Source organism: Rhinolophus ferrumequinum, chromosome X (genome assembly GCF_004115265.2).
Source record: "Rhinolophus ferrumequinum isolate MPI-CBG mRhiFer1 chromosome X, mRhiFer1_v1.p, whole genome shotgun sequence".
NCBI lineage: Eukaryota > Metazoa > Chordata > Mammalia > Chiroptera > Rhinolophidae > Rhinolophus > Rhinolophus ferrumequinum.
In genome coordinates, this window is record NC_046284.1 from 1,661,980 (window position 1) to 1,687,204 (window position 25,225).

General features: G+C 43.7%; 1 protein-coding gene and 1 long non-coding RNA gene across 12 annotated transcripts in view; one reads left to right on the forward strand and one right to left on the reverse strand.

Annotated features, from left to right (window-relative positions):
• Positions 1 to 24,768, reverse strand: part of TAF1 (TATA-box binding protein associated factor 1) — an 82,117-nt gene extending 57,349 nt beyond the window's left edge. For 8 of the 11 annotated variants that reach the window (XR_004423162.1, XR_004423160.1, XR_004423159.1 and 5 more), the window contains exons 1-25: positions 24,538 to 24,768; positions 23,425 to 23,539; positions 23,201 to 23,317; positions 20,224 to 20,343; positions 18,864 to 19,105; positions 18,250 to 18,468; positions 17,639 to 17,857; positions 17,079 to 17,286; positions 15,176 to 15,352; positions 14,675 to 14,802; positions 14,473 to 14,580; positions 14,136 to 14,309; positions 13,512 to 13,685; positions 13,179 to 13,283; positions 11,358 to 11,558; positions 11,049 to 11,190; positions 10,536 to 10,666; positions 9,771 to 9,851; positions 5,710 to 5,859; positions 5,407 to 5,526; positions 4,965 to 5,140; positions 4,156 to 4,334; positions 2,501 to 2,714; positions 1,884 to 2,049; positions 350 to 561 (exon numbers count right to left, since the gene is read on the reverse strand). Coding sequence is in view for 5 of the 11 variants with exons in the window: in XM_033107362.1 (XP_032963253.1) it covers positions 350 to 561; positions 1,884 to 2,049; positions 2,501 to 2,714; positions 4,156 to 4,334; positions 4,965 to 5,140; positions 5,407 to 5,526; positions 5,710 to 5,859; positions 9,771 to 9,851; positions 10,536 to 10,666; positions 11,049 to 11,190; positions 11,358 to 11,558; positions 13,179 to 13,283; positions 13,512 to 13,685; positions 14,136 to 14,309; positions 14,473 to 14,580; positions 14,675 to 14,802; positions 15,176 to 15,352; positions 17,079 to 17,286; positions 17,639 to 17,857; positions 18,250 to 18,468; positions 18,864 to 19,105; positions 20,224 to 20,343; positions 23,201 to 23,317; positions 23,425 to 23,539; positions 24,538 to 24,717 (4,058 nt within the window). In the remaining 6 variants the exon portion in view is untranslated. The remainder of the gene's footprint in view (positions 1 to 349; positions 562 to 1,883; positions 2,050 to 2,500; positions 2,715 to 4,155; positions 4,335 to 4,964; positions 5,141 to 5,406; positions 5,527 to 5,709; positions 5,860 to 9,770; positions 9,852 to 10,535; positions 10,667 to 11,048; positions 11,191 to 11,357; positions 11,559 to 13,178; positions 13,284 to 13,511; positions 13,686 to 14,135; positions 14,310 to 14,472; positions 14,581 to 14,674; positions 14,803 to 15,175; positions 15,353 to 17,078; positions 17,287 to 17,638; positions 17,858 to 18,249; positions 18,469 to 18,863; positions 19,106 to 20,223; positions 20,344 to 23,200; positions 23,318 to 23,424; positions 23,540 to 24,537) is intronic. The other 3 variants (XM_033107413.1, XM_033107402.1, XM_033107372.1) reach the window with 3 other exon arrangements.
• A 262-nt stretch (positions 24,769 to 25,030) lies between these two features.
• LOC117023551 (uncharacterized) overlaps positions 25,031 to 25,225 on the forward strand; it is a 29,110-nt gene continuing 28,915 nt past the window's right edge. The window contains exon 1 of the long non-coding RNA XR_004423229.1: positions 25,031 to 25,160. This is a non-coding gene — a long non-coding RNA (uncharacterized LOC117023551). The remainder of the gene's footprint in view (positions 25,161 to 25,225) is intronic.

Genomic DNA, 25,225 nt, shown 5'->3' on the forward strand with positions numbered 1-25,225 from the left:
GGGACCTTCCAAATCTTACAAGCGCCTGACACAGAACAGGAAGAGCATCTACTATACGCCAGGTACTGTGCTTTATATAGTCTCTCAGTTTTACCTTCAGAACCACCCTGGTAAGGGCAGTTTTATATGGCAAATATGGCAAATAAGGAAACTTACTTAGAAAAGCCAGGTAGCATGCCCAAGGGCAAGCCTGTAATTTTCATTATTGGCAACAATTACCAAGGACAATCCATCCAAGTTCCTCTGCCCTCAGTTCCACGTCAGAGAACACATCCAACTGTGCCAGCCATCAGTATCACCAACCTCCAACAGAGCTCTCCCACGGCACTTCCTGCCTGCTACCCCTTACCTCTCAATGAGCTGTTTGCCCAACACAATCTTGGTCCCTTCAACCTTGATAAGTTCTTCATTATCATTATGAATGACTGTCTTTTCCAACTCCTCCTCCTGTTCCTCTGTCATGGCAACAGGATTGGAAGGTGGGGCATTTGTCTGATAATACAGGGGGCAGAATTTGTTTGTCCTCATGTGTCCAATGGCACCACAAGCCCCACATTTGAGCTGCAAAAGGAAAAGTATCAATATGTCAGCAGTAAGCAGGCTGCACGATGGTAGCGTGAAGAAATACATACAAGGCAGGAGAAAAACAAAGGCAGGCTCAGAACTTTTGTTCTCAAAGAATTGTTATACACCTTTCAACCAGAAGCCACTGGACAAAAGTGAAAATGACACATTCAAGAAAATCCAGACACTGAATACTTTTTTTTTTTTTTTTTTTAGTTGCAGGGGGCGCATCCCACCATCCCTTGCGGGACTCGAGGAGTTGAACTGACAACCTTGTGGTTGGGAGCCCACTGGCCCATGTGGGAATCGAACCGGCAGCCTTCGGAGTTAGGAGCATGGAGCTCTAACCGCCTGAGCCACCGGGCCGGCCCCAGACACTGAATACTTTTTTAAAAAATCAAGTAAGAAAGAAAAGGGAGAGGATTTCCACACCCAGTTTTAATAGTAAACTATGAAAATATTAAATATGCAGGAGAAAGGATGTTGGAAGCCCATGGCTGCATTCGGTAACACGGACATATTCCCAGCCCCAAGGAAAAGGCTCAATACCAAGTCTCCATCTCAGTTTACAACTGACCCCAGCTCCACCTGCAAAATGGCGCCAGTACTGTATGTGTTTACATATAAGGTCATATACAAGAAGGGACATTAAAATACTGTAATGACTGCAGTATGTGTCAACAATAGTTTGTATCTGCAGGGACTTTCATAGTTTACAAAATGCTCCCTATGCACTATACAACACTGAGACAGGTATGCTTTTATAGAAAACAGGTTTGGAGAAGTTAAGGTCACAGAGCTATTAAATGGCAAACCAGCCCTGAATCCCAATCTTCTGTCTGCAAGTCCACGGCTCTTCTCAATGTATCCCAGGTACTTCCTTTTATGGTGCACGTTATAGCTACGCTGCACAATAACCTCTGAAATCCTACCTGAGTTATGCAAAGCAACCCGTATTTCATGTTTGCTTCTGCTGCTTCTTTTAATACACATAATTTTAAAACAAGACGTTTATGTGTATATATGCATGTACACATATGTACATAGGTACAGAAACATACATGTAAAAAAAATCCACTAAACCTACCTCACCTCCTAGAAAATACTTCCAATGGATGAAGTATGAAATGACACCCAGCGGCACCAGGTTAGGTCTGGTGCTGTTGGTACCTGTCATTCTAGTGCTGAAGATACCCAAGTTGTCCCATCAATTCAAACTAGCTTTCTATGAGAATGTGCTCACTTCAAGTAAGGGGGGGATGCCACAAGATAAGAGGACCTTCGCTTTGGTAGTTACCATCACGCCACACTACGCTTACTTTTAGGTCAGGGCGCTCCTTCATTTTTTTTGGCTTTTTTTCAGGAGGACCCTTAAGCTTCTCCTTTTCCTGGTTCCGCTTAAGCCGCCTCAGTTGCTCTTGAATCCTCCGCCGTTCTTTTCGCATCTCTTCTCGATGCTGTTCATCAAAAAGGGCAAATTTTCGACTGGATAACAAGGGGAAAAAACACATCACAGGACCATAAGCAAATCTAAACCAAGAGCACTGTCCAAAGAGCTAAACATCTCTCAACTCAAGTAATCCACCCATACTGAAATGAAATGCTACCGGCCACTCCCATCTGCCCCACTCGTGAGCCTTCCATTTGCAGAGTGGCGCCTCTCTCAGAATGACAGTGATCCCGAAGAGTTTTGCCAACCAAACAGCCAAAACGCAGAGGACTGAAAATCCGCCTTTGTTTGGCATCAGATTTGGAATTCTCCTTGTAATTTGGTGCTGTTCTAACCCAAAGATCTAAAAGGCAAGATAGTTCCCAATTAACAGCCTTCCAGGGACACCTGTGCGGAATCCTGTCGCTATAACTCAAGTAGCCACCCTCACCCCACTCCCCACCATTCTTATCATCCTTACCACGGATGGGGGGGAGCCAAACTCACATGAACTCCTCATCTTTTGTGGTCCGTATGCGCACATAGGCGTCTATGACAGCTGGCTTTCGGACTGTCTCACAGCGAACATACTCTTTCCCCTCTTCATCTCGAAATGTGCGATAAATCTTGAGACAACGGCCAGTGGCAGAGGAGTTAAGGCTAGTCACAGAAGCTGTGTCATCATCTCTGTGATTGTTTCCTGATGCTGCTGAGCCTGCTGCTGCAAGGCAGAAAAAAATTTCCACACATTCGCCCTACCACCCCAATGGCCATTTTCTTGGGGTTGATTGAACACCCTGAAGCTCAACATGCCACACAAAACTATGGTTCTACAGAAAGCATTAAAGTTCCCCTAGCCCCCCAAATATACCGAGTTGTCCTTTCCTGCTTTCATTTTACCACTGCCAAAGTTCCCATTCTTAGAAGTCCAAAAAGTTCTGAAAGGATCTCAGAAAACTGCGTATTTGCTACAAGGGACAGAAGAGCAGAAGCTGTACGAACTCCTCTGAGCAACAGTGCAAGAGGAAAATCCAAGCGGGGAGCAGTGGTGAGCACATTAAAGAAAAGCACCCAAGCAGCCAAGGGGAAAAATGGCACCACAGAAACAAGTTCAGAGTCCTAAGGCCTAGAGTATGCATCTCAAACTTTAATTTGAATAAATAGCCATCACCTGAGGATCTCATGAAACTACAGCTTCTCCTTCGGTAGGTGTGGGGTGAGGGTGAGACCCTGCATGTCTATTATAACAAATGCCCATGTGGTGTAAATACCACTGGTCCAGGACCACACAGTAATCAGGACAAAAAAACTATACAAAGTTTTTCAGAGAGAAGGCAACAAAGGGAAGAACTATTATGAGTGAGAATAGTCATTTAAACCTTTGTCTTCAGCCTTTATTCTCTCTCTCAGTGTCTACATCTAAGTTTTCCATGGCCTGTTTGACATCCATTCTGGAAAGGGTCATGGGGACCTCAAACCCCACACATTACACCTTCCCTTCTTAAACCCATTTCTTTGTTTGAAATTTCTACTTTAATCAATGGTACCACCATGTTTCTAGCAAGCCCAGAGTAAAAGAAATATTAAGTCCACCTGGGTTTTTCTCCTCTTTTCATTCCCAGTGTCCATATCCCAAACTAGTACAGGTCTTTATCACCCCCACCCTCAACTTCTACAATTTCTGGTTGGTTATTTGAAACTCCTTTGAGGGTCTAAGACTCCTCGGAGAATCTTCTGAAAGCATGGATCTTCTCCTCAGAAAAGGAACATTTGCACAGAATTTTACATGTGATTTCAGAGAGTTGGAGAAAAACTACAACCCCTCAAATTCATCCACAGATTCTGTATTAAAAATGCTTCCCTCTAGGATGAATGCTCAGAAAGCTAACTTGACGTACAGCACTGATAAGCCCTGGTTTGGCCAGGCCTGACACAGACAGAGGCAGCAGGAGATTGGCAGCATCTCTTCAATTTGTGCTCACAGACAAACCCAGAGCCCAGTTTTCAGTAATCTCATCTCTACCTCATCTCCAGGCTTTTCTACACTCATCCCCTACTTGTCTGCTTCCAGCTTTGCCTCAGTTATTAGTCTGAAGTTATTTATTACACTATTTTGGTCCTTCTCTTTTTAATCTGGCTGTCTGTGAAGCCACTGCCCTCACCCAGTAGCATCCGCTGTAGTTCCTTCCGCTCCTGCTCCTCCCGTTCACGTGACAGCTGAGAGCTGGTTTTCTTATTCTGCAACATGTTCTCGATATTCTTGCCCATTTCTTCAAAGTCACTGTCTTCAGCTGAGCTGCTATCTGTGTCAGTGGATAGGACTTCAGTTGATGACAAAACCCTAAAAAGAAAGCAATGTTAGATTAAGATGAGGGAAAACATTAAAGTGCAGAAAGAGCTGAAGAAATACGGTTTTAGGCAAGAGTAGGAAATTGGGAAATCAACCTTAAAAAGGAATACTCAAAATCCACTAAGATATGCGGCCCTCAACAGAAAAGCTGTAAAAAGTGCTCCTAGATATTTAGTCAACAAGGCAAGTTTGAAATATGTAATTAGTACAGCATTTCATATTCAGGATTCCTCGAGAAAGCCTGAGAAACAAATCAGCACACTCCTCATTTTTAGTAGGGCATTACCATCCTCTCACCAGCAAGCCTTCAGAAAAAACACTACCCATCTCCTACCTCCACTCTCTTTGGGCTGCCAGACCCAAAGAAACTACATAAGTTGTCACAGAACCAAAGCTCAAACCTAGCACCTCTTGACATACAAAACCTTTGTCAAGTTGCTTTGAAGGTAGTCTAGCAGGTAGTCTAGCAGTCTTATAAACAGATACCACCCTGGAATCTCAGATACCTGACCACCTACTCATTATTAGGTGACCTCCTAGTCATTATAATGGTGTCTGGCACTCCCCCCACCCCCCCATCCCGCTTTTCGGGCTTGGATTTCCTTTAGCACTAAAACGTACTTGTTCTGTAGGTCAAAGATGCGCTGACATTCCTCTTTGTAACGCTCTTGATGCTCAGCTACAGAAAACCTGGATCCACGGGCAAATTTACTCATGGGCCCCTCTCCGGAGCGGGCTTGTTCTGTTGACATTGTACGGACCACATCGATCACTTCCCAGCGCGACAACTTTTTAATCTACAAGAGAGACAAACACACATACACACAAGCCATTCAAGGACAAACCAAGGTACACGGTTACACAGATAGACAAGAAAAAAAATCACCCAAAGCAGGTTACACAGAAAGCTTTGGGAAAGTTAACTGCTGCAAAAGTACCCAAGGTCCAGTCCAGTAAAACCTACACCACAAAATTCTTCAGAGTTCCTTCCATCTGCCGCCCCGCTTTTCCCTCTTTAGACAAAGCCCTTAGGAGCCCCTAAGTTTTCCTTTTCCACACCGACCTCTTCCTCAGGCACGCCAAATTTACGGAGAAGTTGCTTGGCGTTTTTCAGAGACAGGCGACGGAGGTCTGCATCTGTTCCTGTCACTGTCTTCTTCACTGGCTGAGGCTCCTTATCATCCTACCTCAGAAACAAAAGAAAACAGGTAAGAATCCCATGAAGTTCAACTCCTTAGAGGACGCATCTAAGTTCTTCCTGTCAACGTCACTGCTTTCCAGACCCTCTGCCCCATTCATCTCCACTCCTTAACCTCCATTTCCTCTAGAATTGATTTTCACCTTCTAGAAATTCAGACAGTCTTACCTTCTGCTGTGTTGGTTTGTTTGGAATCTTCACATAAGAGAATCCTTCACCACACCCAGTGGGATCTGCCACCCCAGTCACCTCCAGGAGACACTTGCCCTTCATGGCAGCAATGAAGGCCCTTGTAGTGTTCCAAGGAGCGGTGCGGACCTGAGGTGCAGAGAAAGATCCTAAGGGCTGTGGGAAACTTTGCTGTATGTCTAGCCATACTCAGAAGGTTGGAATAATTACAATACTGTACAATTGGATGCTTTCTTAAACTCTCTACAACGATCAACAGTTACATAGAGCCGCCCAGTACTCAGCTTGCTATTCTTCTTTCCTATGGTACTTAAATCACGTCGTTAAATAGAGGTCAAGATCTCAGACAGCGTAAGAAGAAATATGTGCATAGTGGCAACCCTTCAGCCCGCCCCCATCCCTTGGGCTTAACTAGAGTGGTCAAAGGCAGTGTGGACCCCACCCTCATGATACTCAAAGAGGTGAATTACACTGACGACTGCATTTGATTGTCCAATTGCTCAAATGGGTTCTTTAGAATGACTTATATAGTCTCATAAGTAGACAGGAAGCGTGCTTTACAAAGCACTGGCCCCAACCCCAACAGCACTAAACCAAAGACCATTTACCTCTGCCACTCGTTTGGTCCGAAGGGCCTGTCTTCTCCAGGGACCCTAAAGTGTTCACTGACCCCACAAAACAATCTGGGAATTAAGACAAGGGGAATGTGCTTGTCCACATGGATCAGTCAAGAGTATTCACGATGAGCTAGAAAGTGGCCAATTCTCTATTCAAGATTCAGTCTTGAAGGTCATTCAACAGAACACTTAATTTCTAGAATTCTTAGACATTCACTCATTTTTTACTCCGACCTCAAAAAAATAGTACAATGATGCTTCTTTACTTGCTCTGCCTGAATGCATTTACAATCATTCACTCACTCCACTCACTCATTCATTCATTCATTGAGCATCTACCACAGATCAGCACTACTTTCTCACGGACCTCATGTTACGAGGAAGAGACAGCCAACTAACCAAATTCAATACTGCATGATCATTGCCATGATAGGAAAGTAAGAAGTGCTACACGTCCATAAAGAAGAGAAGGATGGTGGTGGTCTTATCTGAATGAAGGGCAGAAGTGAGGGCAAGAGTCAGGGAAAGCTTCCAAGAGAATATAACTTGCAGATGAAGGTCAGGAAAAATTAGAAAATATTCTAGGCAGAGGGAATAGCAGTTACAAAATCCTGGAAGGCAACAGAAAGAAATTTAAGAAACTGAATGAACTTTAGTGTTTGGAGCTTAGAGTACAAGATGGGCAATGAAAGGAGATGAGAGGAGGTTAGAGTTATATACAAGACCCAAATCATACAGATCCTTGTAAATCATGTTAAGTACCTCTTTCTGAAAGAAATAAGGACCCAAGAGACTGATATGATCAACTTTTTGTTTTAAAAGATCATTCAACTTTTTAACAAATGGTGCTAGACTAACCGGACATTCGTTCAAATGCCAAAAAAAAAAAAAAAAGACAGAGAACCTTAATCTATAGCGTGCACTCTATAAAAAATTAACTCAAAACAGATCTAAACATAAGATCTAAAACAATAAGCCTTTTAGAAGAAAACATAAGAGAAATTCTTTGTGACCTTGAGTTAGATAAAAATTTCTTAGCTACAACACCAAAATCACAAGCAACAGAGAAGACTGATTAGTTGGACTTTTGCTCTTCAAAAGACATTGTTAAGAAAATTAAAAGACAAGCCACTGAATGGGAGAAAAATCTTTGCAAATCACTTACCTGATAAAGGACTCAGACCTAGAATACATACAGAACTCTCAAAACTCAATAATAAGAAAACAGCAACTAATTAAAAATAAAAATGGGCGAAAGAGATGAACAAACACTTGACCAAAGAAGGTATCTGGATGACCAATAAGCACATGAAAAGAAGCTACACATCCTTAGCTATTAGGGAAATGCAAACGAAAACCACAGTGAGACCACTTCACACCCACAAGGGCCATAAAAAAACTGGAAAATAACAAGCATTGACAAGGTCATGGAGGAACTGCAACCCTCGTCTACTGCTAGTGGGAGTGAAAGTGGTGCAGCCGCTGCAGAAAATACTCTGGCAGTTCCTCCAAAAGTTAAACACAAAATTAGAATATGACACAGCAATTCCACTTTTAGGGATTCACACAAGAAAAAGAAAACAGATGTCCATAAAAAGATTTACACATAAATATTCACAGCAGCTTTATTCATAATAGCCCCAAACCGAGAACAAACAAAATGTCCTTCGATGGGTTATTAGTTAGACAAACTGTGGTACATCCATACTGTGAGACACTATGCAGCAATAAAAAGTAACAAACTATTAACACACACAACCTGGATGAGTCTCAACATAATTCTAGATTTAAAGAGAAAAGACAAGAAAGAATGTATACTTTCAACAGATGGTACTGGGGAAACAGAATATCCTAAAACAACGAAGTTGAACCTTCGCCATACACCATATATAAAAATTAACAAAACTGATCAAAGACCTAAACATAAGAACTGAAAATATAAAACTCTTAAAAGAAAACATAAGGGGAAAGCTTTGTGACACTGGATTTGGCAATGATTACTTGGATACAGAACCAAAAGCACAAGCAACAAAAGTAAAATTAGATAAACTGGAGTACATCAAAATTAAAAACGTCTCTGCCTCAAAGGACACAACTGAGTGAAAAGAGAACCTATAGAATGGGAAAAAATATTTCTATATCAGACATCTAATAAGAGGTTAATATCCAGAAATATATTTAAAAAATCTTGCAACTCAACAACAAAAAACAAATAACCTGATTCCAAAATGGGCAAAGGACTTGAATAGACATTTCTCCAAAGAAAACATGCAAATGGCCAAGGAGCTCATGAAACGATGCTCGACGTCACTGATCAGCAGGGAAATGCAAATCAAAACCCCAGTGAGATACCACCTCACACCCATTAGGATGGCTACTATCAAAAAACCAATAAATAACAAGGGTTTGCAAGAGTCTGGAATCACTGAAACTCTCATATACCACGAACAGGAGTGTAAAATGGTGCAGCTGCTTTGGAAAGCAGTATGGATGTCCCTCAAACACCTAAGATTAGAACTACCATATGATCCAGTAATCCCACTTTCGGGTAGTTATATAAAAGAATTGAAAGCAGGGTCTTGAACAGGTATTTGCACACTTGTGTGCACAGCAGCACTATTCACAATAGCTAAAAGGTGGAAGCAACCCAGATGGCCAGCAATGGATGAATAAATAAGCAAAATGTGGTCTATCCATACAATAGAATATTATTCAGCCTTAAAAAGGAAATTCTGACGTGTTACAACATGGATGAGTCTTGAGAATATTATGCTACAGGAAATAAACCAGTCACATAAAAACAAATACTGTCTGATTCCAGTGGAATCTGATTCCACTGATTCTAGGTGAGGTACCTAGAGGAGTAAAATTCATTGAGACAGAAAATAGAATGGCGGCTGCCAGGGGCTGGGCAAAGGAGGACTAGGGATTATCGTTTAATGGCTACTGAAGCTTCAGTTTTACAAGGTGATGCATTTTGGAGATTGGCTGTACAACAATGTGAATGAACTCAACACTACTGAACTGTATACTTAAAGATTAAGATGGTAAATTTTATATTATGCACATTTTGCCACAATTGAAAAAAAGAAACTAGTATATACCATATGATTCTGCTTATGTAAAATTCTATAAAACGCAAGCTAATCTATGGTGACAGAAATCAGACCAGTGGTTGTCAAAAGAACAGGGACGGTGGAGAGAAGAAAGGAATTTCAAAGGGGCACTAAGAAACTCTTGGGAGTGACAGATACACCCATTATCTTATCCTGAGAATTTTACAGGTATAAACATACATGAAACATACCAAATAGTACACTTTTAAATATGGGCTGTTTATTCTGTCAGTCACATCTCGATACAAGCTGTTTTTGAAAGGAAAAATGGGATGCACTAATAAAAGTTAGTTAAAAAAAACCTCACCTCATCATCAATCTTCATCTGGAAATCTTCCTCATTTTCTTCTTCTGGGGCAAAAAAGGACTTCTCGCCATAGCCAGCATCCTGGAAGAGGACAAATCCATCCATTCGTCCATCAATGAATTGGAAAACACAAAGCACAAGTTTAACTGAACAGCAAGTAGAGAGTATCAAAGCACAGTTGCATACAGAATGGATTCTGTAAAGTCCTCGGTGTATCTCTCACCATTCTACTTCCTTAGGTATCAGAAGATGCATCGCCACATTTCAAGGACCTTACCAGCTGATACATGGGCGGTTAAGTCCCCTTGGAAGCTCAATAGAGATGCTCGTGAACCCAGTGGGGCGGAGGTGCACTATCCCACCATAACCAGACCTTGCCTATTGTATCCTGAGCAGCTGTGCTTCTCTAAACCACATGTGGAGCACCGCCATCATCTTTGACCACCTGGCAAGCTGTGGAGAACCACTGAGAAGTACTTTCCCTGCTTCCATACCTGTCTTATAAAGCAAAGATTAAAGTTGCCACCCAAATGGATGAGCAACCGTGTTCAAGGCAAAACAATATGCCCCAAGACCCTCACGAAGCTTTCCACTGGTATTTAGCTACACTGTAGCTCCCCCAGAACCGGTGCACACAGAGTAGAGCTTGCAAATCACTGGTACTAATCTAGTAACCATCGCTTCTCAACCAGTGAGAACAGTGTTCATCTGGTCTCTCTGGAAAAACTCAGAGGTACAGGCAATGCCTAGGAGGCAGGCGCGCACCTTCAGTCGCTGCTCCGCAGCTATCATGCTGTAGTACGCACAGCACTGCTCCGGAGACACCATGGCTCTGATCTCCTCTTCAGTTGGTAAACGAAAATCAGACTTCAGCACCCACCAATTGGAGTCCATTCCTAGAAGAGAATGACCCGCTCTGAATTCCAAAGGCCCTTTACTGACAGCAACAGGGACAGCAAACTAAGGCTGAACCAAGCAATGTCCTAGAAGGTACCAGGCCTAGCCACAGTTAGCTTGCCTGGCCAAGGAAAGCCCAGCCGCTAGGTTTCCCAAGTCCCACATAAGACATCCGGCAATCGTGCTGAATTTCCTGGCAGGCAAAATCAAAAAGTAATCCAAGCTCCCAACAGGAGATGATCTGCTACCCCCTCCTTTTGATGACTGTCAATTGCTATTTCTAGTTTATTAGCTGCATTCTTATCCTTTAACTGAAAGCCCCAATTCCTTCCTTGGAAAGAGGCAGAGAGGACGAGTAATCAGCCACCAAGTGCTGCTGACCTGTGCGTTTGAAGTCCGCGCAGAGCTTTAGCCTCTTCCGGATGCTGCTTTCTGAATGGGAAGGAAAGGCCTTTTTTATGTCTTCCATTCGGATCCGCCGAGGCCGATCCGCACTCTTCCAGAAGAGGCGGTAAATGAAAACCTGCCCGACAAACCAAGTGCTTTCATGTAGCAAGTAAAGGATGCAAGCCCTCACCAGGGCGCCTTCCCTGCTAAGCCTTTATGTGTTTTGCTCTTTCCTGATGTACCTCCAAATACACATAGCCTTTCAGGTGCTTCCTGATTCCCTCCCTATCCTCTCATTCTTACCTGGAGAAAGTCTCGAATATGTGTATTGGCCCTTTTGGAGTTGGGCCCAGGAACTTCGAACAAGGGGCACTGCTGGCCAACCACAAAGATATCCACTAATTCCCGAATATAGTAACCTTGTCTTGTCCGAATGATGAGGAAATCAGTTTCTGGCATCTTATGAAGGTAAATTGGGGCACGAAAAAGATTGTTCTCAAATGCCTAGCAAAAGTGAAAACACAGAAGTTATATACAGAGAAGCCGTAGGAAAGTCAGTGACTAACGACAAAGGAAAATCGAGCTTATGGGCTCTTCATGTCCATTAAGCCATCTAAGATCTACCCAGCAATATAAACAAATTCCAATATGGAATAGCAAATGGGATTAGATCCTTTTCTTATATAAGTTTTATTGGGGAATATCGAGGAACGGTGTGTTTCTCCTGGTCCCATCAGCTCCAAGTCATTGTCCTTCAGTCTAGTTGTGGAGGGCGCAGCTCAGCTCCAAGTCCAGTCGCCGTTTTCAATCTTTAGTTGCAGGGGGCGCAGCCCACCATCCCATGCGGGAATTGAACCGGCAACTTTGTTCAGAGCTCCGGCTCTAACCAACTGAGCCATCCAGCCTCCCCAGATCGTTTTTTACCCACTGGCTATTTTTAAGAGTCAGCAGTGGGGAAGCTAAAGGATCTGGATACAAATTGACACTGGCTGCTCTGCTATTCATGGTATGACATCAGATAGTATCTCTGAGCTTAATTTTCCTCATCTACATACTTAAAATGCCTACACCTCACAGGATTGCTATGAAGATTACACAAGAAAATCACTTTAAAAATTAACAACTACTACACTAGCTACCCTAGACACCAGCATAGACTCTGACATAATGCAGGTAAGATCAAAACATCTGTTAAATAAATTCATAAAAAACCAAAAAGCAACGAATGAAGTAGAAAGCCTGCTAGAGAAGACAGATTAAACACACAGGACAGAGACATTTCAGCTGGTTTAAGTAGCAGCCAGACAGGGATCAACTTGCACAAGGAGCCTGTGATTCTAAGGAAAGATTTCTCAGAAAATCAGAAAAGTGGAAAGAAGAAGGAACTTCAACATATGGATGTGAAAAGAAAATTCTAAATGTGAAATGTAGAAAATAACTTACGGGGCAAGAATGCCAAGAATAGTATAAAAACAATACTCAAGATATGGTTGGAAAGGACTATAGACGGAAAGGATAAGGGAAAAAAAGACTTTGCAGACGCTTTTGGAGAATGCACAATAATGGTATTAAAGCAGGAAAGTGGTTAAGATTGCTAAGAAAAATAAAGTGGAGGCCAAAGGAAGGAAAGTGCTAGTGAGATTGCCTCACATCATCTGTGGACCTCCATAGCTGCCCTTAATGAAATATGTAAAAGCTAGGTTACCAGAGGGCCTCTCTCCATCCATCAGAACAAAGAGGGGGAAACAAACCATTTCACTATGGCTGGGGACTGCTCAGTTCAGGTGTGGTTCAATACTCAAAATGACAACTGATATAACCAAACATACCAATTTTACACACACAAATTAAAATGAAGTCAATTATCAATCCAGGTTGACTTCCCTATGCCACCCACATGTTTCTGGACTTCTTGCCAATGTGTACTTTGAAACAATAATTTTAAATTTAGCTTATGAATAATTAGGAGCCAGCTTGAATAAAAAAGAGACCAAAACAAACTGGGGGACTATATTGATCTTCCTCATAACTGATGTATGAATAGTATCTCAATCAACTAGAATTGGCTCTTGCTGGGCTGACTTGGGCCTCATCTGTCAATTTCCTTAGGGAAGAATTCCTCACCTGCAGTAATTGGCCAGGATGGAGAGAGCCCAGGAAAGGAGATGTATGGCAGTAAACAGTTTCCCCATATTTACAATCTGGGGCTCCAGGATCTTTCCCAGGTTTCTACAAGGAAAACAGCAGAACTAATTACTATCACAGAACATAATCAATAAGCCTACACAAGCTATTCCGTCAGCATGGCATTTTACTAATATTACTAACTCCAAAAAAAGATACCACTCCTTTCTCCCAAGAAATTCATATAAAAGACACAAAATACATAGTGACAGATAATCACTGGAGATCTAACTACAGCTGTATGAATAAAAATTTTTCGGAGCAGAGACTCACCCGCTTGTAGTAGTTTTTTATCTTGGTTGCCATGCCAACCTGCATCATTAATGGTCCATTTTCCTCACTATATTCTGCCAGAATTAGATCTCCATCTTTGCCAGTGAGGTCCTGAGGTGTGCGCATAAAAAACATCTCTCCACCACCTGAAGCTTGTCTCTCTTGTTCTCTCATCTGCTCACAACAAAGAGAATACAGTCCAGCTCCTGACAGGACAACAACTGTATGCACTGATGTTGCTCACTCTGAGACAATGACACCAAAAACAGTTTTACCTTGCCTTGTGTTTTTCAATTTCATTGCACAAATTTTCAAACACATAAACATTTATCATCCCATAGCCTCGATTTAACTCTTTATATTTTTGCCATATTTGTTTTATCTATAACTATCTCTCTAGATTTTGCTGAACCGTTTTTTAAAGTTGCACTCATCACGACACTTTGCCCTTAGGTGTTGTCACATGCATCTAAGAATAAGGACATTCTCCTAAATAACCACAACATTCTATCACAGCTGAGGAAATAATAATTCCTAGTATCATCTAATATCTAGTTCATTTCCCAATTTATACTTTAATGTCTTTTAGAGATTTTTTTTTCCCTAACTGGGATTCCATCATACCTTAGCCTTCTTTTTGATGTGCTTTAGCAAGGGCTGGACTGAGTGCGGACCCGGCTGAGACAGTGCCCCAAAGGAGTACTTCTTCAGAGGCGGGCGGTGGAACTGCCGCAGTTTGATGGGCCCCATGTGAGTGGGAAAGAAGGGCTGCCGTAATTCCACAGCAGGAATTGAGTGCTAAGACAGGAAATACAAGGGTTCAAATTATATACCACCTCCAGCCTTGGCAAGACTTACCCACATCGTCCATCAGAACAATGCCCATCAGAACAACGTCCATCAGAACAATGTGGTGGATGGGTGGTTCCCATCCACCACAGGAAACAAAGGCTCCTTTTACCTGGATGATATTGCCTCCAAAGGTACCTCGGAGACCCTGCTGCTTGGGGTAGTAATATTCATCATTGGAGAGATTCCATGGGTCTTTCACTTCTGGCTGAGACATGTTCTAATGACAGGTCATCAAATAAACCTTAGTCAGACTTCCCTCCTCCAGTACCTTTCTTTGTTCTAAACACCAAGTCCCCTTTCCCTTCACAGACCTGTTGTGGTTCCTCCTTGATGACCCCCGTTTTCCCTAAGAGAATTCGACTCTTCTTCAGAGATGATTCCTTTTTATTCTCCTTGGAGGGGGAGTTAGAGGTGGCCTCTTCCTTTTCATCAGGAATTTCTGAGGAGGAAACAAAAGTCCCTCTGGAGTTGCTTTCCCTGAAGAGCCACCTTTCCTGCTGATACCTTTGCAGGTACAAACCAGATCTGTCACCCCATGCCAGACCACTTCTACTCCGTGATTCACTCGAACCAACAAACTACACTCCTGACATCTCAAAGGTACTACTTTCCAACATTCCCACATGGTGAGTTTTTCCTAAACAACACAAATTCTAGAAACAGACCACTACAACTATGTACTCTCAGACTGCTACCTAGAAGCTTCCAGTCTTGACCTTTCCAATCCTTCTGATTTCTTCCTGTCCCTTGACATCAGCAGCAAGCTAACTGCCAATTATGGAGGAGGAACATTGGCCCTGCCAGTACCATACCCAAAATGAGGTTCTCATCATTGGGATCAAGGGTCAGAACAGGAGGCTCCAAGAGTCGGGGCATCGCCTGAGCATCCCAAATGATATTGTCCTCCCAGCGTCCATATACCAGCTCCTCATTGTCAATGGGAAAAATGGAGTACCAAGGCTTGTCATCATCCAGGGTGGCTGCAAAACCTAGTCAAAACACAAGGAAGAGGGCTGGCCCGGTGGCTCCGGCGGTTAGAGCTCCCTGCTCCTAACTCCGAAGGCTGCCGGTTCGAATCCCACATGGGCCAGTGGGCTCTCAACACAAGGTTGCCGGTTCAACTCCTCGAGTCCCGCAAGGGATGGTGGGCTCCGCCCCCTGCAACTAAGATTGAACACGGCACCTTGAGCTGAGCTGCCGCTGAGCTCCCGAATGGCTCAGTTGCTTGAAGTGCATCCTCTCAACCACAAGGTTGCCGGTTCGACTCCCGCAAGGGATGGTGGGCAGCGCCCCCTGCAACTAACAACGGCAACTGGACCTGGAGCTGAGCTGCACCCTCCACAACTAAGACTGAAAGAACAACAACTTGAAGCTGAACGGCACTCTCCACAACTAAGACTGAAAGGACAACAACTTGACTTGGAAAATAGGCCTGGAAGTACACACTGTTCCCCCAATAAAGTCCTGTTCCCCTTCCCCAATAAAATCTTTAAAAAAAAAACCACAAGGAAGAAACAGTAACAGACAAAACATTTACACTCCTTCCAATCATGATTCCAGCAAAGGGACAAGGAGCAAATTATTAGAGTTACTCACGTTACTGAAAAGTAACCTAACAGATAGTGTATTTCTCGCTTTAATAAAATGTTGCACACAAAAATGCTCATGGCAGTATTTTTTGCAATAGTCAAAATATGAATGACCAACTGTTTAATTAGGGGCTAGTGAAATAAATTATGGTAATCAATAACATGGTAAGATATGCTTAACCATGATAGTAAAATATATATTAGTAATACACTAATCATTTGTAAATTATGAGAACATCCATATAAGAATACTATGCAACCAATAAAGCGTTTAGACAGAATGGGAGAAAAGAAATTTTTCTTAGATTTAAAAAATACGACATTTTTGTTTTTCCCCCAAATTATAAGTCATCCAGATTAAGAGAAAAAACTGTAAAATAGAGTAAGGTATAAAGAAGAAGACTAAACTAGTTTGTGATCTTACAAACCAGAAATAACCACCGTGACCCCTGTAGTATATTTCTTTCTGGCCAGCTTTCTATGTTTGTATAGTGCGTTTTCATTTATACAAGGATATTAAATATGCCACTTAATATCTTTTTTCCATTTAAAATGAGCTTCCCATAGCATTAAACATTATTTATGAAGAACTGTGAATGACATACATTTACATTAAGAGAAAAGCACAGTATACAAAACTGTACCTACAGAAATGAGCTCACCTACATACACACACACAGAAGACAGAAAATCAAAAACAAAATACACCAAAAAGTTAATAGGTGATAACCTCTGGATAGGATTACCAGTGATTTTTGACACTATATTGCATTTTCAAAGTTTTCTACTTGGTGTACCTTTTTTTTCCATATTTAAGCAGACACAAAACAAATTCTAGAATGATAAAGACAAAGGGGCTGTGGAAACAAAAGTGGACTATACAGATAAAGCACTGTTATAGTTCAGAAAGACCTTTAACTTCAAAGCGGTTTTCCCATTTTCCTAATGGGAAATCAGAGTCCCATCCCAGCTCGGTTAACAGTGTAAAAAAGTCATTACGGACTAGAATCAGGGCTCATACCCACACAACGTCACTGGCCCACAGCAGCAGCCAAGACCCCAGCTACACCCACTCGGGGTGCCCTAGGTGGGGGACAGCATGCTGGACACAGGACACAGGGCACACCTTGCTGAACGTTGTAAGCCATGGCATTCCTCGTCATGCTGGAAGGCAGCCAGCCTGCCAGGCTGGCACGCTGAGGTTTTGTCCCTTTGTGTTTGACATCCTCCCCATCCCAGATGATGTCATCCTCCCAATGCAGCTGTGTCACCATCAGGAAGTTTTCATCAGCCAGAAGATCAGTGCTGCTGCTTTCCTCGACTTTCTTACAGTCCTGTAGGTGTAGGGAAGGGACAACAATCCCGAAGGGTCACCGGTCAAAGTTTGCACCTCAAATCCCACATCAGACACATCAAATGTGCTCCTTGACTTGACAGAAGAACCTGATAATGGAGGAAGATCTGCCTCCTCCTCCTCCTCCTAGTCTAGCACAGCACTCGGTTCACAAACACAGTCCTACAGCAACGGGCCAAGTCGCCAGGGTGATACACCACAGCCAGCAAAAGGCCGAGCCGCCTGTCTCCCACCAGAGAAACCCCACCCACTACCTTCCCAACTGAGAAGAGTCAAGTAGCAGCAAAAGGGCCCGGGCACACCGACGCCGTCCTGACAGACATGTTGCTCACCTCCATCATTCTACATTTTATCACAGGTTCATGTTCCATCTTTTTCAGTTTGAAGCCATAGTCAAACCCACTGCCATCTTCAGGAACACCTAGCATATCATACCACAGTCGAGCAGGCCCATAACGCCACTCAGCCACTCTCGGTTTGGTATCTGTCACTTTATCTGTATCTCCAGTTGATTGAGCAAACTTGGACTCCACTGGAGCCATCATTGTGATCTGTAACAGAAGAAGGGGAGAAGGAGTTCCTGATCCCTCATGTCCCAAGGCTGTAAGGAGTCGACAGGCAGGCGGGGAACTCAGAGGAACTATAAAGATGATTCCTGAACAGGCCTGGACTGGAGGTCGCATATAAATAATGAGGTACCTCATGGCACACTGAGCCTATCATTCAAACTGTCCTATTCACCAGTGTGTGTATTACCGTCTGCCTGCCCCCAACTTTTCTCTTACAACAGAAGGGCCACCACTGGGGTTGAACTCATGACTACTCAGCGATAATCAGCACAGGACTCGTCCTGCTAAGGTGTGATTTGCAATTTGGACATAAGCTAGGCAGAACTCATTTGCTCCCCTCGTCGGTCTTAACCCCAGGTCGCAATTTTGCCTACTTCATCATCAGAGAGGCACTGCTCTGGAGGAGGTGGGGGTGCGTAGTCGTAGTTCCACAAAGACTTCTGGTTGACTTCTGATTCTACTGAGCACTCCGCCTCCTGGATCTGCTCCTCCTGTAGCAGCTCGCGGTGCTTTTTTTTCCTCTTTCTCCGAGCACTCCGCCAAACGGATGGGACATTCTTCCCTGGTCCAAAAAGACGTAGGAAGCGTAACACCTAGAACACAGAACACGTTACTGTGTCAGACTCAGTGTCAGATAGGAAAACAGCAGCAAGTGGGTCTGGAAACTCCCTCGAGGAAGGGATCTACTCAACAAACAAGGAGGGATCAAGGAGTGCTGAACTCACACTTATGACATCTACCCCAAAAGTTAAGACATGCCCCTTAGGAATTTAGAGTGGTTCTTTTTTAAGACAACAAAGAATTTCTAATGAGAACTGTATAAATCACATGTGCTGCAACGTACACACAACTTTAAAAAAAGACCTGATATAATGTCATTGAATAAGGAAAGCTCGATCTCATCCATTCTATATTCAGCTTCTGAACAGAACTCAGTATTTAGAAGAGGTCAGTGCTTTGCAATGTGGGTATTCTCCATAGAAAGTACCTTCCCAGGCCGAAATTCTGGGAAAAGTTCTGTGACACTCGGCAACAGCTTGGTGGCATCGTGCTGCATAATCCCAGCCAATGGTAGAGTCAGCTTTCCATCCTCAGATTCTGCCTGTGTTGCTTCCTGAGGTCCCATCTCAGATTCTGAGTCAGAGGAACTACTGAAGTCCACTTTCTCTGAGGCCAAAGAGGAAGGGGCAATGATGGAGGGCAAGATGATGCCTTCTCCATCCTCAGACACTGCAACAAGGAAGAGAAACCCCTTTGGCATGTAACTGTGAGCATATTTCCACGAATTCAGCCAACACCCACTCTAGGCGATATGCAGGGCCCAATGGCAGGGGATACAGTTCCAAGCACCCAGATTACCAGTAATATGCAACCCAGAAAATTCACTCAAACTGAGTATCTCCCACCATCCCCAACTCACCTTGCAACGGGTACCCTAGGGTTATGATGAGAGAAAACAGACACTATTACTTACTGCATTTGACTGATTTCCGTAGGTATGTCAAGTGAAAGGAATGTGACCAATAGCAAAATTCTATAACCCTTTTGTACCAGTCAGGCCTATCATGTCCGGTTCAGGGACCCATAAGCTGGAGAATTTTTTTAAGACCACAAGAAAACAATGAAATTATTGGCATGAATATGCTCTATGACATAAAGTTAACTGATGCTATTTAGCCTGCAGACTAAAAAGGAAATGACTCTAACAGGAGGAATTGAGGATAACATAAGCCTCAAAACACAGGAGGATCAAAGACACTGCTCTCCCCCCACCTTCTAGCCTAGGACAGGCTGGCTGCTGTTGCAGACACAGGAACGGATGAGATGATCACTGACGACCCTGTCTTTGAAATCTCTGAACCTGGTAGTTGGCTCGATAGGATCCATACACATTCTAGAGTGCCCTCACTATTGAGTCACTTCTTTTCAAGAGCGTCATCTAAACAGGGAGCTTCCAGATACCAGTATGCAGATCAGCTGCTTCAGAAATTCCTTGGGGAACGCTTTGAAATCCCTGGGGCCTACCCCAAATCTTCTGAATCAGACCTTCCGGGGGTGAGAGGCAGAAATTTGTATGTTTTCAAAGACTTGTGGTGTTCTGAGGGTCAGCCAGATTTGAGAATCACTGACGTCAATTTTTTCTTGAGCACATGCTAAAATACTGATGCCAAACGTTCTAAAAGTAAAACTTCCCTTTCGTACAGAAATTTGAAAATTGTATGAATCACTTCCAGAAGTTGTATCCTTTGCCAGTAGCTTCATTTTAAAAGCCCCCTGTGCAGATGCCAAAGGCCTGGGCTAGGAAACGGAACCTGCTCCTTAGACAAAAGTAACCAGTCTCTGCTTACCACCGGTAATAGCATCCTGGTCCTTATCCTTCTTTAACGGTCCTGGGGGAGGAGGGGGCGGAGGCATCAACTTGCAGTCGATGTCTTCACAATCAGCGTCATAGTCGTCATCATCATAATCTGACAAAACCAAGCAGGGCAGCTCCTCAATACCCAGAATGTCACAGAACAGCCTGGAGCTCCCTTTCACTTGAGAATTTAAAGCATCACACGAAGCACTATGCAGACCCCTTAAGAACACACAGGAGATGCAGCCCGTCTTCAGAAAGAGAGGGTATCATGGTATCGCCAAATGCTGTAACGCTATGTATACCTCACGCGGGAATTTCGGGAGCTCCCAAGAAGGTTTAAAAGCTTTGCTCTCTCTCCCCATCAAATCCTGTTTTAGTTTTTATTTTCACCCTGTTCAATCTCATAATTAAATTTTACATTCTTCCTTCTCTGTTTACTTTAAGACTGGACTTTCTCTCTTCTCACCTCCCAAGTCCCTGACACATTTTTTTCTACCTTCTGCAGCTTGTTTTCACGGCCCTTTAACCACTCACTCAGTACTTGGTCCTGAACACTCTGCTTTGATTCCTCTCTACACTCTCCAATGCCTTTTTTCAAGAATCACCTTTCTTCAGATTTAACCCAAATCTGCATGTCTTGCTGACTTACCCCCTCTACAGCTGCAACACATTCTGCTTCCTGAAGAGCCTTCCCACTCAAACATTCAACAGCCACCTCCCCTGTACACTGAAATGCCCTTCCCCTCTTCAATGCCCTTGTTATTACCAATACCTCCGCCATCCTCATTTTCCCAGCTTATGACTTTAGTCTCCTGTCTCCATCAATCTCTTACCCCTCAACACACCTTTTCCAATCAGTCACTGAAAGTAGTCATCATAGCAACTTCCACTTATTGAGCTCCCATTATGTGCCAGGTATTTGTAGCTATTTTACCTATAATCCTCCCAATAATGCTGCAATGTAGGAATTATTCTGAGAAATAGAAGTGAAGCAACTTACCCAGGGTCATACAGTTTTAAGTGACAAAGTCAGAATTCAAGCCTGGTTCAACAACAAAGCCTGTACGCTTTCCAACACACTTCCTCACTCACCAAATCCTACTGATGTTTTATCAGCAACTCCTCAAGTTTGACACCGCCTATCATTTTCCACTATTGTCACCCTACTCGAGATCTTGGGAACTTTACATACAGACTGCAAGAACAGTCTCCAAGTAACTCTGCCCCCTTACCCTTTTGCTAATCAAAATCCCAAAGCAACAAGTGTTCCTTTTGATTTCATGTGGGAAGGAAAGGCAATTAATATTGACAGAGATCTACCATGACACTGCATTATGCAGGTCCTTTCACACCATGTGAGAATGAACCTTAAATCCCCACAAAAGCCCTATGAATGAGGTAGGTATTTTCACCTTTATTGCAGACAAGAAAACTGCGGAACTGTTACAAACGAGAAATCCAAACCTCAGATTCAGCAACTTTCGCCAGGGTCAAACTAAATATGGAGTTGAACCTATGACATTCTGACTCCGAAGTCCATTTTCTTTTCATTATACCACCCTGCCTCTTACTTAACAACCTTGTATTGGTTTATAATCCTTTGTGACATCAACCCCCAACTAATACATACATAAAAGTGCTGGCAAATCGCTCTAGCCTAGGTTCTTGCTATTTGACAATGTTTTCCACTCCTTTCAAGAAAACCTGATCAATTTCCCCCACACTACTCGCTTATTTCTACCTTCAAACTTTTAGACAAGCTGTGTTTCCAAACCAAAACGCCCTGTTCCTTCTTCATCAAACCTTGTCTTACAAAATTTTACTCAAAATTCACCTCCATGAAGCCTTTTCTGATGACCTCCACCCACTTCCAATTACTCCAAAGAAGCACCCTTGGAAATCAAGCTGTGTGAAGGGGCCAATGCCAGGGAAGGAGGAAGCGAAGGGCACAGAGGATAAGGAACTCAGGAAAGAACATCCCAGAATTCTGAGACTCTTATCAAATGCAGCATCCTCCTCTTTCAGGTCAGCTCATAAAACCCAACTGGGAAACCCCCACCTATCCTCTTCTTACCATCCCCAGCCAAGACAGTAAGCCCAAACCTGAAAATTACAACATCCCAGAAAGCTCGGAGCTGTTACCACCTTCCCCTTACCCTAAATCAGGGTGCTCAAAAATCACAGCGATGTTATTTGACTTAGCTATTCTGCAAGCGCCTCAAAACTAAATACAACACTCTACACAGAAACATGAGCTTGTAGCTGGTTTGTCCTCTTCTGATAAATAATCACACTACATTCATTTACCCATCTCCCCCAAATGCTAATATCCCTGAGAGTGAGGCCTACATCTTCCATTTTTCTGAGTTACTTCTTGTGTATGTAGGTGCAGTTCATTCTCTACATAAGCAGCACTCAAATCCATGAACTGGCCCTGAAGAAATCAAGTTTAAATATTTACCGAGGTTTTATGTACACTTCGCAGCAGCCTGAAATCTAGTTCAAAGCAGTGGACAACGAATAAACAATGAACTTCATGTACAAGTTTCAAGCCACTGGAGGTAGTGTGGGGCAATGGAAGGAATAAACTCCAGGTTCTGGACCACAGAACTGAGTTCCTCAACATCGGAAAATGGACTTTATTACCTTTGTACCATCCTATCTCAGTTTAGGGCACATAACGGGTACTCAATCAACATCTAATTAACTGAGTTGACCAGATGACAAGGAGGAAAACATTATCATCCTTACTTGGCATTCACCAAAAATTTGGGACTAACCAGTATGAGGAATAAAAGCCTGCGTATGGTGACACTTCCCCAGAACACAAGAGGCCAGCAGCCTTTAGAACTGAGCTGACAAAGGGAGAGAGCAGGAACAACGGCACAAAGCATGCACAGAAACAAACTGGAGTACACGGCAAGAAAATGCACTAGAATGTTCTGTCAATGACACCAAAAAGTCACCTGAGTGGCAGAGGGGCTGCAAAGTCCCCATTGTCTGCTGATATCTTCGACTTTCATCTTCTGCTACCTCATTGATGTCTGAATAGTCCACCGCATCTTCTGTACTCCGGATCCATCCTACAAATCAAAGGGGGAGAACAGATCTCAATGAAGAACAAGTAATTCCCACTGAGAAGTACACGTAGCCTCTTCCCCCACCCTGCTCCCCATGACCCACACTTCACCTTCGTCATTTACCAGAGCACCATCAGTCCCAGTCAGTTCTTCATTTGCCGTCAGTTCAGTGATCAGGCTGCCCAGACCCAAAGCCCCCAAGCCTGCCAAATGTTTCTTACACTCCTGGAAAAAGGGACAGCACCAGTTGCAGATAACAACTAAACCTAAGCTTCCCACACCCCAAGGCTTACTTCCCTGGTCCACAAAGCTGGACATATGAAAAATGACTCCGCAGCATGCTAAAAGGAGCGTCACATTCAAGACTGTCAATCTTCCACTACACTCCCAGTTGATCAGATCTTTATTGACATATCATGGCCAGTTTTATCACCATACTTTAGAAGCAATGTAAGAAGATTATTCAAAAAAACCATCGGCAAGAGTAAATGAATGGAACAGTAGTTCTCTGAATAGAGGCTATGGCAACAGGTCACGCTGGATTAAAAAAGGCAAGAACTTCTTTGCTCCCTTGTGTGTGTTGTCTGTTGCCAGGGAGGAGGGATATTGGCCAGTATTTTCTCCAGAAAATGAGCTTTAATGAAAGCAGGTGGGTTTCAGCCAGGCACTGGGCGCGATTTCATGAATGTCAGTAAATCCTGGGAAAACTGCCTAAGAAGTGCACTGGGACCAGAAGGGTCTTCCCCAGATGGTTGGATCATTCATTGTTCTAAGAACTGGGGCCTGAACCACATGATTTTGTTGCAGATTCTGTCCAGTTCTCCTGCTCTAGAGCCATCTCCGGGCAGCGATGTCAGAAATGCAGTTTCAAGAATCCCCAAGAAGGTTCTCACAGCAACGGTTTGAAAGCAACCTCAGTAGGGTAAGTTGCTACTTTTCCTACAGCCTGACAAGAGAAGGCTATTTCCAAAGCCACCCATACCAGCGCCCCTGACCTACGGGGGCTCGCCTTCTCTCTGTTCCCCTCCTTCGTCCAGAACTGAGCTGTGAGGTCTCCGAGGATGGCATCCGTTTGTCGGTCCCTCTTAGACTCACGGCGCCCTCTCACAAAGGGCGGGCGACATCGCCCTCTACTCTTGGTTCCCAAGCACCCTCTCCTCTCCTCACTCCACTTGCTCCTAGTCACACCACCCTCAGACCTATCCCCATGCCCACCCCCTCACATCATCCAAGACGCTTTCCCCCTCCAGCTGCCCAGCTCCATTGATGTTGCCGAAAAGAAAACCGGTTAAAGAAAATGGGCCTCCTCCAGCGGAATCTTCATCGCTGTCGGTGTCTGACATGATGGCGGCGGCGACACTGACAGCGGATGCGGGTAGCATAAAATCCTGGCCGGGTCCCATGGGCCGGAAATAAAAACATTAGTCGCTCAGAAGTGACTCACAGCGCTCCTTGACCTTACCAGCCTCTACCGGAAACGGAATAAGGGAAACAACCGGAAGGACCGCCCGTCCTGCGAGAAAGTAGAATTGGTGTTACTACTTTACTAACGGAATTTGATTCGACCATACGCAACAAGGAGGTTGGAAGTCTGGAAAGCGATTGGTCAAACAAAATGTTCGGTCCCGCCCCCTTCCGCTTATCTGCACGCGAGGTATCTCATTGTACCGGATCTTCCACCAATCAGGAGGAGGGGCCTGGATCACGTGGCCCACGAGTGCGTAAGTGCGGGTCACTACGCTACAGTTCACGGACGGCTGAGAACCCGTCCTTCTCGTCGGTGCTGTCCGTCGATTCGCCGGTGCGTCCCAAAGAGAAACCAGCCGTTAATTGCCCTGTGCCAGAGGTACCTTTGTAACTTGGTTGTTTAGAATTGACATTTCCCCCAGATTGTCCCCTCCGTTTTATATC